Here is a 12,418-nt window from a genome sequence, read left to right as displayed (position 1 = left end):
TGGCAGGTGGTGAGGGAATATGCCAAGGTAATGGACATCTGTAGGCTAGAAAACTTTTTGTTTGTTTACTTTTACTATCTAAATTGCTTAAGATGAAGGTAGGCAATCATAAAGCTGATTTTCAGTCAGAGTCTTGGAATTATAAGACGCAGTGTTAACATCATCTGCTTTCTTCGTGTTTTCTAATGTTTTTTAAATGACTGATCAAATAAGAATAAAATTAGTAAAGTAAGATACTTGGTAGATGCTTTGGATTGAAAGTTATCTGGCTGCCTCAGGAAGTAATTTTGTCTGCTATTTATAAAAAGGAGACAATCTTTTTGTAAATAGCTTTTAGTGAGATATAATTCACATATCATACAATTCACTCTTTGAAGTGTACAGGTTGTTTTCAGTTTTTATCATGTTCACAGAGTTGTGCAACCATCACCAAAACCAATTTTAGAACATTTTCATCACCCTCATAAGAAACACTACTCATTAGTGGTCACTCCCATTTCTCCCTAATCTTCCCATCCCTAGGCAACCACTGATTTATTTTCTGTCTATAGATTTGCCTATTTTGGACATTTTATATAAATGGAGTTGGACAATATGTGCTTTTTTTGTGACTGGGTTCTCTCACTTAGCATAAGGTTTTCAAAGTTCATCCCTGTTGTAGCATGTATCAATACTTAATTCCTTTTTATTGCCTGAAAGAATTCTGCTCTGTGCATATACCACATTTTCATTTATCCACTCACTAGTTGATGGACATTTGGGTTGTTTCCACTTTTTGGTTACTGTGCTATGAAGGTTAGTGTTCAAGTGTTTGTGTGGGCATACATTTTCGTTTCTCCTGGATATGTACTTAGGGGTGGAATTGCTGGACCATATAGTAGCTTCATGGTTGACATTTTCGGGAACTGCCCAACTGTTTTTCAAAGTGACAGCACCATTTTACATTCCTACTAGTAATATATGAGCATTCCACTTTCTCCACATCCTCACCAACACTTAATATCTGTCTTTTTGATTGTAGCCATCCTGGTGTGAAGTGGTATCTTATTGTGGTTTTGATTTGCATTTCCCCAATAGATAATGATGTTGAACATTTTTTTCATGTGCTTATTGGCCATTTATAATGTTTGTCCAACTTCTTTGCTCGTTTTTCAATTTGGTTTTCTTTTTATTGTTGAGTTGTGAGAGTTCTTTATATATTCTGATATATATGTATATCACACACATATAATAGTATACATTAGATATATCATTTGCAAATATTTTCTCCCATTCTGTGGGCTGTCTTTTCACTTTCTTGATAGTGTCCTTAGAAGTACAAAAGTTTTTAATTTTGTTGAAGTCCAACTTACCTATTTTTTTCATTTGTCTCTTTTGTTTTTGGCGTTGTATATGAGGAGATTTTGCCTAACCCCAGGTCCTGACAATTTACTCCTGTGTTTTCTTCTAAGAGTTTTATAATTTTAGGTCTTATGATTCATTTTGAGTTAGTTTTTGTGTATGCGATAAGAAGAGGTTTAACTTCATTCTTTTGTGTCTTTGTATCATTTGTTCCAGCACTATTTCTTGAAAAGACTGTTCTTTCCCACCATTGAATTGTCTTGGCATAAGGCAATCTTTTTTAACCTAAGCATTTTTTTTTAAAGTATTTGGAATGAGAAAAATTCAAACAATACAAAAGGATATTCTGTGAAAAGGAAGTCTCCTTTCACCCCACCCCCCAGTTTTTAGTTATCCTACCCAGAGGCACTTTTTTTTTTTTTTATAATTTTATTTATTTATTTTTTTCCCCCAAAGCCCCAGTAGATAGTTGTATGTCATAGCTGCACATCTTTCTAGTTGCTGTATGTGGGACGCGGCCTCAGCATGGCTGGAGAAGCGGTGCGTTGGTGCACGCCCGGGATCCGAACCCAGGTCGCTAGTAGCGGAGCGCAGGCACTCAACCGCTAAGCCACGGGGCCGGCCCCAGAGGCACTTTTTTAAAATTGATATTTATATATTCTTTCAGAGACATTTTATACACATATAACCACATATGTCTGGAAAGGTAGATAGAAACCAGATTTTGCAGCACCTGGAATTATCCTAATATAGAAGGATATGTAGGTGAGGACTAATGTTTTCTGTGTTCCAGGCTTTCATGTTCTCCTCAGTTACCTTACCCTGATGTAGCGTTTATATGGCTACTGGGAATGAAGTGCTTTGTTTCCATCATTCTCCAAACTTTCCTTGTAGATTCTTTCTCAGTTACTCAATTACTTTCTCAACTTACTCAACCTTAATTTTCACCTAAAAGAAATGGATACCAATCAAGCAGTAAAGCAAACTTGAATCTTCCTACATTATGATTCTGGTATTTATTTCAGGGAGCTTCTGATAATTGGAGGTGTTGCAGCTCGGGATCAGCTCTCAGTTTTGGATAATGGGGTAAGTTGTACTTTTAATTTCTAAAAAGTAACATTATGGATTGTTGTTTTGGCAGTATAGTTCTGCTGCATTTCAAGAAAAATGAAATGAGGCTGAAATTAGAGCAAGGTAAAAAAGTATATATTTGTACAAAAACATCTTGCAAGTATGCTTTTCCTCTCCCAAAAGTATACAGCACGTTAGTCTCTTCCAAACCCCTCCTGTAAAATTCCAGCACATGTGAGGGTTCTTTTGTTTTACTTTTTGAGCACCTGAGAATTTCCTTCTCACTTTCATGAATTAAGAGTCATTTCTTTGGGGAATAATTGAAAAAGAAACTGAAGTTAAAGAATAGAAATGGAGGTAAAGTAGATTGCAGAGAATGTAGAAGTTTTTGGCAGTGATCCTTGGAAAGGATGAAGGATGATAAAATTGTGATTCCAGTAGGAGGGAGATGAGTGCAGATACGTGTAAGGGGGAGTCGTAAAGGCTGTGCTCATGCATGCCCTTATAAAGGACAAAGCTAAGACTGTCATCCTCGTTATTTGGGAAGACGTTTGAGAAATTCTTAACTGTGCTCATCAATTCTAGGAAGCTAAATATAGGTGGGACTTCATAAAATATTTTATTTGTGTGAACTAACTTTTTCCTTACACATTTCTCTTCCATTTCCTTCTCTAAATATTTTATCATTTAACTTAAACCACCTGATACTGAATCATGGTGAGCAAATATGTCCTTCCTCCAGTTCCATTGGTGCCCTTGTTAAATGAAATTTTATGCTGAATTGTTCAAATTTGACCTGGTAATGGCATGTTAAGAGCAAGGAATCATATTACTCTACTTGTTAATGCTATTCTAAGATAATATTGCTTTGATATGTTCTTATTTGGTGTGTTATATTTTAGTGACCGTAGATTTAATATGTTCATTCCAAATCTCAGTTCCTCAAACCCAAATCCTTTTCTGCTGTAGGTTATTAAGTTTCTTAATTCATTTTTTCTAGCTGTAGAGCTTTTAAAAAATTAGATCTGCTTTTATCATTCATATCTAAAATTTGGTGCTGGCTGAAGCCAATAGCAAAGTAAAGGCAGTGTTATTCCGTAGCTTTCTTGGCAGGACTCACCTCCATCCTACTTAGGGGATCTAGGATGTTCTCTTTCTGCTCTTTTTTCTGTCTTATATTCTCTACTTCTGTTATCTCCCATCATCTTCTGGCTCAGTCTTAGCCCTTTGTTGTGTCTTATGCTGGGGCAGAAGTCAGCTTTGGAGTGAGAGAGTAGAACTATTTAATTTTTTTAATCTTTTAAAAGTTGCACAATTATGCAACATGTGCAGTTGAGGCCTGAAGAAGTAGTTGGTGCTATTATACAAGTCATATTATTTATTTATTTATTTATTTGTGAGGAAGATCAGCCCTGAGCTAACATCCATGCTAATCCTTCTCTTTTTGCTGAGGAAGACTGGCTCTGAGCTAACATCTATTGCCAATCCTCCTCCTTTTTTTTTTCCCCAAAGCCCCAGTAGACAGTTGTATGCCATAGCTGCACATCCGTCTAGTTGCTGCATGTGGGACACGGCCTCAGCATGGCCGGGGAAGCAGTGCGTCGGTGTGCGTCCAGGATCCGAACCTGGGCCGCCAGCAGTGGAGCACACGCACTTAACTGCTAAGCCACGGGGCCGGCCCTATACAAGTCATGTTAATGTTTCTCTCAGGCTTTTCCAATTTAACTGACTTTTTTTTTTTTAAAACCTGAGAGACCTGGTATCTATTTTCATGCTGACTTTACCTATGGAAGTTGAAGAGGGAGGAAACTCACATGGTGGGTTAGAATCCTATAGTGAAGAAATGTTACACATAGAACCAGATGGTCTTTTGTTCATTGCTATGTATGGCACCTGTCACGGTGCTTGGCACATAGTAGATTCTTAATACATTGAACAGATTTTATCTTCATATTTTCAGCTAATATTCTCTAGGTTGAACTGAGACTTGTTAATTGTTATCAATACAGTGAAACAATAACTTCAGAAATGTCTGTTTTATTTTTCATGGGAATATAAATGCCTCATATTGGATCAAATTAAAAATCCATTCAACACAGTAGTCTCCTTTTTCAGGGAGTGAGATATTGAAGTGATGAGACTATAGGGATAAATTTGTTAGGAGAAAGTTATGTTTTTAGTCTAGAGTGCAGAACACAAGTAAAAAAGAATAAAAGTAATTTTTCATGCCTGTTGATAAAGAGGAGAAGTTTTGAATGGTCTAATTTACTGAATGATTTTATATAATACCTTTTTTGTGTTCACACACATACATCCATATACACTCTTTAAAAATACTTAAGCTTTACTAACTACTTTATAGAAATGGGTTAGGTACTGCTAAATGTGTTACATATATTTTCTTATTCAGTTCTCACAATAGCCCTCTGAGACGATAGTCTTCCCCATTATACTGACTTATACTAAATATTAAATAACTTGCCCAAGATCTTACAACTTACAGGTAGAGCTTATTTCAAAGCCCATGTTCCTAATCAGTATTCCTATGGGCTTGATTAAAAGGTGTGTGTGTGTGTGTGTGTGTGTGTGTGACAATGGAAAACATTGTTAATTGTTTGTACTGGCATAGGGGTTCATCATACTATTCTCTTTGTGAATCTTTGACAATTTTTGTAATAAAAAGTTAAATAAAACTTGTTCTTATTTGAATTAGACCTTTTCTCATGTTTGGACTTTGAGTTGGAATCCCAGTTTGGGTACTTCCTGGCTGTATCATCTAAGTTCTTATGACTTTATTTTTTAAACTTCAGTATCCTCATCTAACAATAGCAATAATAATAGTAGTGTTTTCCTTAGTGGCAACATGAAATGATACAGTACTTGTAGAACGTTAGCACAGTGCCTGTTCATTATAAGCACTTAACAAATGGTAATTATTATTGTCTTCCTGGATAGTCAATGAGATCATCATTATTATTAATTATAACCAGATTTCTCAAGCCCCTGGCACATTAGGCATCAAGTACTTTACGTATCTGTCTCTTAATTATCACAACCATCTTATAAAGCAGAAGGTATTACCCATTTCAAAAATGAGAAAATCGAGGGGCCAGCCTGGTGGCGTAGTGGTTAAGTATGTGCGCTCCGCTTCGGCGGCCTGGGGTTTGCAGGTTCAGATCCTGGGCCAGACCCACACACTGCTTATCGAGCCGTGCCGTGGCAGATGTCCCACATATAAAGTAGAGGAAGATGGGCATGGATGTTAGCCCAGGGCCAATCTTCCTCAGCAAAAAGAGGAGGATTGGCGACGGATAAGTTGTTAAGTTGTTGGTAAGTACTTTAGCTCAGAGCTAATCTTCCTCACACAAAAGAAATAAAATAAAAAAAAGAAAAATGGAAACAGAGATTATATAAGTTGAGGTCATACAGCTGGGTGATGGTGGAACTGGGATTTGAATCCTGGTTTAATTTCAGAGTTCCTGTAAATTCATCTGATTTTCTCTGGGAAAATACAAATTTTATATATTAGTCTATATGTAACAGTTAAGGATGTCAAAATCAATTGGCAAAATCTTGACGTTAATTTCAAACCAAATACAAGTTTGATAATACGGCATTATCTATAACTCTTTTTTTGCAAATTTAGAGTTGACCGTGACTACTTCAATATGCATGTTTTTATTATAAGTAGACTGTTGTTGGTTGCTATTTTAAGGTGATTATAATAGTTCTTCAGTTTTCAGTAGGTGCTTCTTTTGATATTTTTCAGGTAGATATAGTCGTTGGCACTCCAGGAAGACTAGATGATTTGGTGTCAACTGGAAAGCTGAACTTGTCTCAAGTTAGATTCCTGGTCCTGGATGAAGCTGTATGTTGAAATATAGTCGTGCTCTTAAAAAACGTTTACTTATGTTTTTGGAGATAAAATATGTAAAATGATGAAGAAAAAATACAATTCAGTCATGATTCCAGTACTCAGAGATAATCATTGTTACCAGTTTGATATATTTTCATCTACTTCTTATATCTATGTAAATATTATTTTATGTAGTTGAAATCAAGCTATGTGGAATCTGGGAAATCTTTTTTTTTTTTAAATATAGTATTCTAAGTATATCATGTCATTATTTGGAAATGATTTCTAAAGGCTGTCTAATGGTCTATTATATGGATACTTCATGGTTTATTTAACCACTCTTGTTACTACCTGCATAGGTTTGCTTTTTACTCCGAATAGCTATCTTTGTACATGAATTTTTTACATGTTACAAATTATTACTTTATGTCTTAATTGCAAAATGTGAAGTGTATGAAAGGACATTAATGTGTTTGTGGCTCTTGAGACGTACTTCCAAATAATTTTCAGGATGGGTTGAAGTAGTTTTTCAGCACTAAAGTTTTTTGTTTTTATTTTTCACATTAAAATCATATGCATAAGGGCATGTGGTAGGAGTATTAACTCTCATATTCATTTTAGAATACTGAAGTATGGCTTTTGGGTTATTGTCAGCTATTTCATAATTTAGTCACATGGAATTTAAAGTTGAGTTTACAACTTGTCTTTAAATATCCAGTAGAAAATAATCATTTTGAAAATGTAGGGATATATATGTATATGAATTAGTTTCCATATCTTAAATTTTATAGTTGATTTGGAAAAGAAAGATTTAGCTACCGATTAAAAAACTTACGGTTTTCTTTGTTTCTCGTGCAGGATGGGCTTCTTTCTCAAGGTTACTCTGATTTTATAAATAGGATTCACAATCAGATTCCTCAGATTACCTCTGATGGAAAAAGACTTCAGGTATAAAATGAGTAAAGCATCTTAAAATACATGTAGATAATTGTTATGTATTAATACTTAATTTTTTTTGTTTTACATTTACATTTTGTTTTAGTGTCTTCTGATTGTTAACTACGGTATGAACATTTTCTTCATTACGTGATTAAATAGTACACACAGAGGAAGCAGTCTTAAAAGTTGCTTTTAAAAGAAAGGAGAGGGAATTTGAGGAAATTATTTAGGTGTTACAGAAGACTATGGGGAAAATTCTTAGTTGCTTTTTTTTTCTACAGAGCATTTAGAGTTTATATTCCAGACTATGAGTACTGCTTCCTGTTTGAAGGAAAAATATCTTGAGCTGTTGAAAAACAGTTGTTTCCTTAGTAATTATTTCTTAAAATACTCCTCTTCTTTTTCTCATCCTTCTTTCTTGGGAAGAATTTGAGAGAGAGAGGTTTTTAAGAGAAGGAGATAAATAGTATCTTATGACTTTAGATCTTCAGAAACCTTTTCATCTGACTTAGTGTAGGATCTTGAGGAGTAGAGAGTGTGATCTCTGTGGTGGTGAGGGGACTGCAGCTCAGAGAGGTTAACCTGCCCAGAGTCACACCACTAGTCTTTGCTACGGTGTCAGGTGTCAGCCTTGTCTTCAGATTCCAGGGTCAGCATCCTTTGTGCCCCATGTCAGTTTTCATGTGGTAGAATTATTATTACGAAATAAAAGTTTATCTAAATCTTGATTTTTCTATTCTTAGGTGATTGTTTGCTCTGCTACTTTGCATTCTTTTGATGTAAAGAAACTGTCTGAGAAGATAATGCATTTTCCCACATGGGTTGATTTAAAAGGAGAAGATTCTGTTCCAGACACCGTACACCATGTTGTTGTCCCAGTGAATCCCAAAACTGACAGACTCTGGGAAAGGCTGGGAAAAAACCACATTCGAGTAAGTACTTTATACTGTTGACATTTGTGGAGAATAAAGCATTCATAAACTAGCTTAACCTTGGGCTCTTAGTGATGCTTAAAGACCAGATCCTGTATCTAAGAAAAAGGCTGTTAGAGATGCTTAAAGACCAGATCTTGTGGGGCTGGCCCCGTGGCTTAGTGGTTAAGTGCGCACGCTCCACTGCTGGCGGCCCGGGTTCGGATCCCGGGTGCACACCGATGCACCGCTTCTCCCGCCATGCTGAGGCCGCGTCCCACATACGGCAACTAGAAGGATGTGCCACTATGACATACAACTATCTAGTGGGGCTTTGGGGAAAAAAAAAAAAAGGAGAAGGATTGGCAATAGATGTTAGCTCAGAGCCGGTCTTCCTCAGCAAAAAGAGGAGGATTAGCATGGATGTTAGCTCAGGGCTGATCTTCCTCACAAAAAAAAAAAAAAAAGACCAGATCCTGTCTAAGAAAAAGAAGTCCTGCACATTGACCAGAAAAATTTAGGCCTCTAAGGCATGGAATAAGTGATGGGCTCATCTTTTATATTTCTCTGTAAAGTTACTTTTATAATCATCTTTCTTGATATAATTTTTATAAATAAATAGGATTAGCTATATATAGATCTAATTTAAAATACGATTTCCATTTCTAGTAGTATTTTAGTGTCCTGTTGATGTGCATTGTTTTCCTAAAAAGCAATTTTATGTGTCCATCTTGTCATTTTTCCCAGTTAGTAGGTTTACCTTTATATAATAAGGATATGTTGATTGTAAATGCACAGTATTCTGAAAACCACCATTGCATTTTTATTATTACATTTAAAATTGATTAGCCTTAGACCTAGTTAATAAAGTGTTTTTCTGAATCGGAAGAATGGTTTTGCCTACAAGTTATAGAGACATATATCTGAGATGCAGTATAAAGTTAGATAAAATTCTCCCTTTAAAAGAATGACACCTAGGGCTGGCCCAGTGGCACAGCAATTAAGTTCGCATGTTCTGCGTCTGTGGCCCAGAGTTCGCTGGTTCATATCCTGGGCGTGGACCTACTCACTGCTCATGAAGCCATGTTGAGGCAGCATCCCATATAGAAGAGCTACAACTCTACAACTATGATACACAACAACGTGCTGGGGCTTTGGGGAGGAAAAAAGAAAAAAGAGGTAGATTGGCAACAGATGTTAGCTCAGGGCCACTCTTCCTCAAAAAAAAAAAAAAAGGGCTGGCCCGGTGGCATAGCGGTGAAGTGTGTGCGCTCTGCTGCAGCGGCCCGGGGTTCGCAGGTTCAGATCCTAGGTGCACACTGATGCACTGCTTGTTAAGCCATGCTGTGGCGGGGTCCCATGTAAAGTAGAGGAAGATGGGCATGGATGTTAGCCCAGGGCCAGTCTTCCTCAGCAAAAAGGAAAAAGAGAAGGATTGGCAACAGATGTTAGCTCAGGGCTGATCTTCCTCGCCAAAAAAAATAATAATAATAATAAAAATGATACCTGTTCTGAACCATTACTTAACTACTCTGTTTTTTTATCCTTTTCTTTTGATAGACTGATGAAGTACATGCAAAAGATAACACAAGACCTGGTGCTAACAGTCCAGGTAAGTTAAAAGAACTAATAAAATGTTTTGAAAGATTTTGAAAATAAAATTTTTTTATTGAGTTTATGCCCTGTCTACTCTCATGAAGGATTTGAGGTGACCTACAAAATTGGAATAGGAAATCTGAAAATAAAAGCAGCAAAGATAATAAAGAAATGGGAAAAAAGCTGATAGCAGTCAACTTAGAGGAATTTTAATCACCAAATTTAAGATATTAGTCTCCTGGCATCCAAGTCACAAATATTTTGGATTATAGAATTCTCAATGACCAGGAAATTTCTTTGGTAACAGATTTTATATTGGCCCTGAATTCCAGGAGAAATGTCATGTAGATCCTTTATATCAGGGAATTGGGTAACAAAGGAAAATAGCTACAGCCTTATGAAAGGTACAGAAATGATCTTGAAATAGTTTATTGGTTCTTTTTGTGTGTGGTAAAATACATGTAACATAAAATTTACCATTTTAACCGTTTTTAAGTGTTCAGTTCAATGGCATTAAGTACATTCCTACTGTGCAGCCATCACCACCATCCATCTCTAGAACTTTTTCATCTTCTCAAACTGAAACTCCATATCATTAAATATTTATCAAATTTTAAAAAGCCTAATATTAAATCTTGATTCAGTGAAGCTACTTCTGTGCAGAGCTGAGATAGTTTGTTTCAGATACATAATATTTCAAAGATGTATGAAGGGGGGCTGGCCCAGTGATGTAGTGGTTAAGTTTGCATGCTCTGCTTTAGCAACCCGGGGTTCACAGGTTCGGATCCTGGGTGTGGACCTACGCACCACTCATCAAGCCAAGCTGTGGCAGGCGTCCCACATATAAAGTAGAGGAAGATGGGCACGGATATTAGCCCAAGGCCAATCTTCCTCAGCAAAAAGAGGAGGACGGGCAACGGATGTTAGCTCAGGGCTAATCTTTCTCACCAAAAAAGGAAAAAAAAGATATATGAAGATATGTCATGGTACAAGGATAGTGTAGATCTTAGAGAACCTAGAATAGATCTTAAACCCATTAGGCTGCATGTCTGACATCAGATGTCTCAAGTGGATCGTTGGCAAGGGTTAGACTGCATTTGGTCCATGATTGGATTCATTGGTGGGTTTTTGACAAGTATCTAAAAGGTGAATTATCTGCAATCTTGATTAAAAAGAGTTCCTTTGAACTCAGTTTTCTGTGTGCAGCTCCAAATTTATAAGGTGCATGCTCAACTAGCCTTATTGTTGGAGAGGAGCAGAGACACTGCTAGTTGAAAATGATGGTATCCTACTGTTGGGGAATGCATTTTATAAAATAAAATTTTTTACTGCTTCATATGTTTCTCCTTGTAAAAGTTTTGCTTAGTTTATGCTACAATTAGAGGTAACTAAGAGACCTTAGAAATATGTTGGGTTAAAGAATTAAAATTTTGCGTTGGACAGTTGAGGAGTAACTATAGCCCAGCTTCACACTGAAAAATGGAGATTTGGAGGATGGTGACTAAGCAATTACTAACTAGGTTTGATGTGCAGTTTTTATTGCACAGAGTGAAGTATGAACTTTCTGGTGTTTAGATTGATTTAGAAAGTACTTTAATTATTTTTTAGAGGGGTTAAAATAATTGAGTAAACATTTATTGAGCATTTAGGGAAGTTAATGAGCTAATGAGTTAATAAGCAAGGCAGAATATGATTAGTCCTCCATGAGAGGTAAGAACAAAGTTTTGTTGTATGTATTTCTGGTTGTGTGTGTGTATACGTGTGTTTTTCCGTCATAAGAGGTATGGTTATAGGTGTTTTGTTATCCCATAACCTGGCATAAAAAATATTAACAGAAACAAAAATAAATGAGCTAATGGATTATCTCACCATTTCACCCTATTTCTTATTTCTTATTCTTGTCTGTAATACTTGTGTTAAAGCAGAGTTTTTTAAGTGAGTTAAGCAGTAAGTCTTTGACTGTAATTATGTATGTTTATGACAATTTCAAATTGAAATTCTCTTTTGTTGTTGTTGTTGTTGTTATGTGGTATTCAAGAGATGTGGTCTGAAGCTATTAAAATCCTGAAGGGGGAGTATGCTGTCCGGGCAATCAAGGAACACAAGATGGATCAAGCAATTATCTTTTGTAGAACAAAAATTGACTGTGATAACTTGGAGCAGTATTTTATGCAACAAGGCGGAGGTAATGTTTCCTTGCTTGAAATAAATTGTATTTATTTCCTCATTTAATAGATTATTAGTCTCACGTTGATGGAGTCTAGAATGCATGCTCAGAATTTAAAGCAATGATGGTGCATTTAAGTATCTGCTCATCCACTACTTTTCCATATGATAAGCCCTAGGAAAAACAATGAGCTCATTTTCCACAGAGGTATAATTTCATTACAGTGAACATGAATCACAGCATTCTAAGGCCTTTATGTCATTTGGAAGAAGGGTAACATTATTGATTAACTTTAATGTTAAAATTTTCAAGTGTGATCATTAAATAATAAAATATATATCTTCTCAACCAGTAAATGAGGAAGAAACATTAATCTAAAAAACGCTAAGAAAGGAAGAGGGAAAAAAATTAGAAAAAGCAGAATGGTTAGAAATTACAGAGTAAGGTGGCTGGTGGAAAAATCTCCAGTATGTGAGTAAACACTATAATATGTATCAGTGGACTGAAGTCTTCTGTTAAAAGGCATAGATAGTTAGA

General features: G+C 36.0%; 1 protein-coding gene across 1 annotated transcript in view; it reads left to right on the top strand.

Annotated features, from left to right (window-relative positions):
- Positions 1-12,418, top strand: part of DDX1 (DEAD-box helicase 1) — a 36,586-nt gene that overhangs the window by 15,786 nt on the left and 8,382 nt on the right. Inside the window, exons 14-19 of the mRNA XM_058551761.1 lie at positions 2,367-2,427; positions 6,182-6,280; positions 7,127-7,216; positions 7,951-8,139; positions 9,679-9,730; positions 11,753-11,899. Coding sequence (XP_058407744.1) covers positions 2,367-2,427; positions 6,182-6,280; positions 7,127-7,216; positions 7,951-8,139; positions 9,679-9,730; positions 11,753-11,899 — 638 coding nt within the window. The remainder of the gene's footprint in view (positions 1-2,366; positions 2,428-6,181; positions 6,281-7,126; positions 7,217-7,950; positions 8,140-9,678; positions 9,731-11,752; positions 11,900-12,418) is intronic.

Source organism: Diceros bicornis, chromosome 12 (assembly GCF_020826845.1).
Source record: "Diceros bicornis minor isolate mBicDic1 chromosome 12, mDicBic1.mat.cur, whole genome shotgun sequence".
In the NCBI taxonomy this organism is placed as follows: domain Eukaryota; kingdom Metazoa; phylum Chordata; class Mammalia; order Perissodactyla; family Rhinocerotidae; genus Diceros; species Diceros bicornis.
The sequence above is the reverse complement of the archived record's forward strand: the minus strand, read 5'-3'. Positions and strand labels throughout refer to the sequence as shown.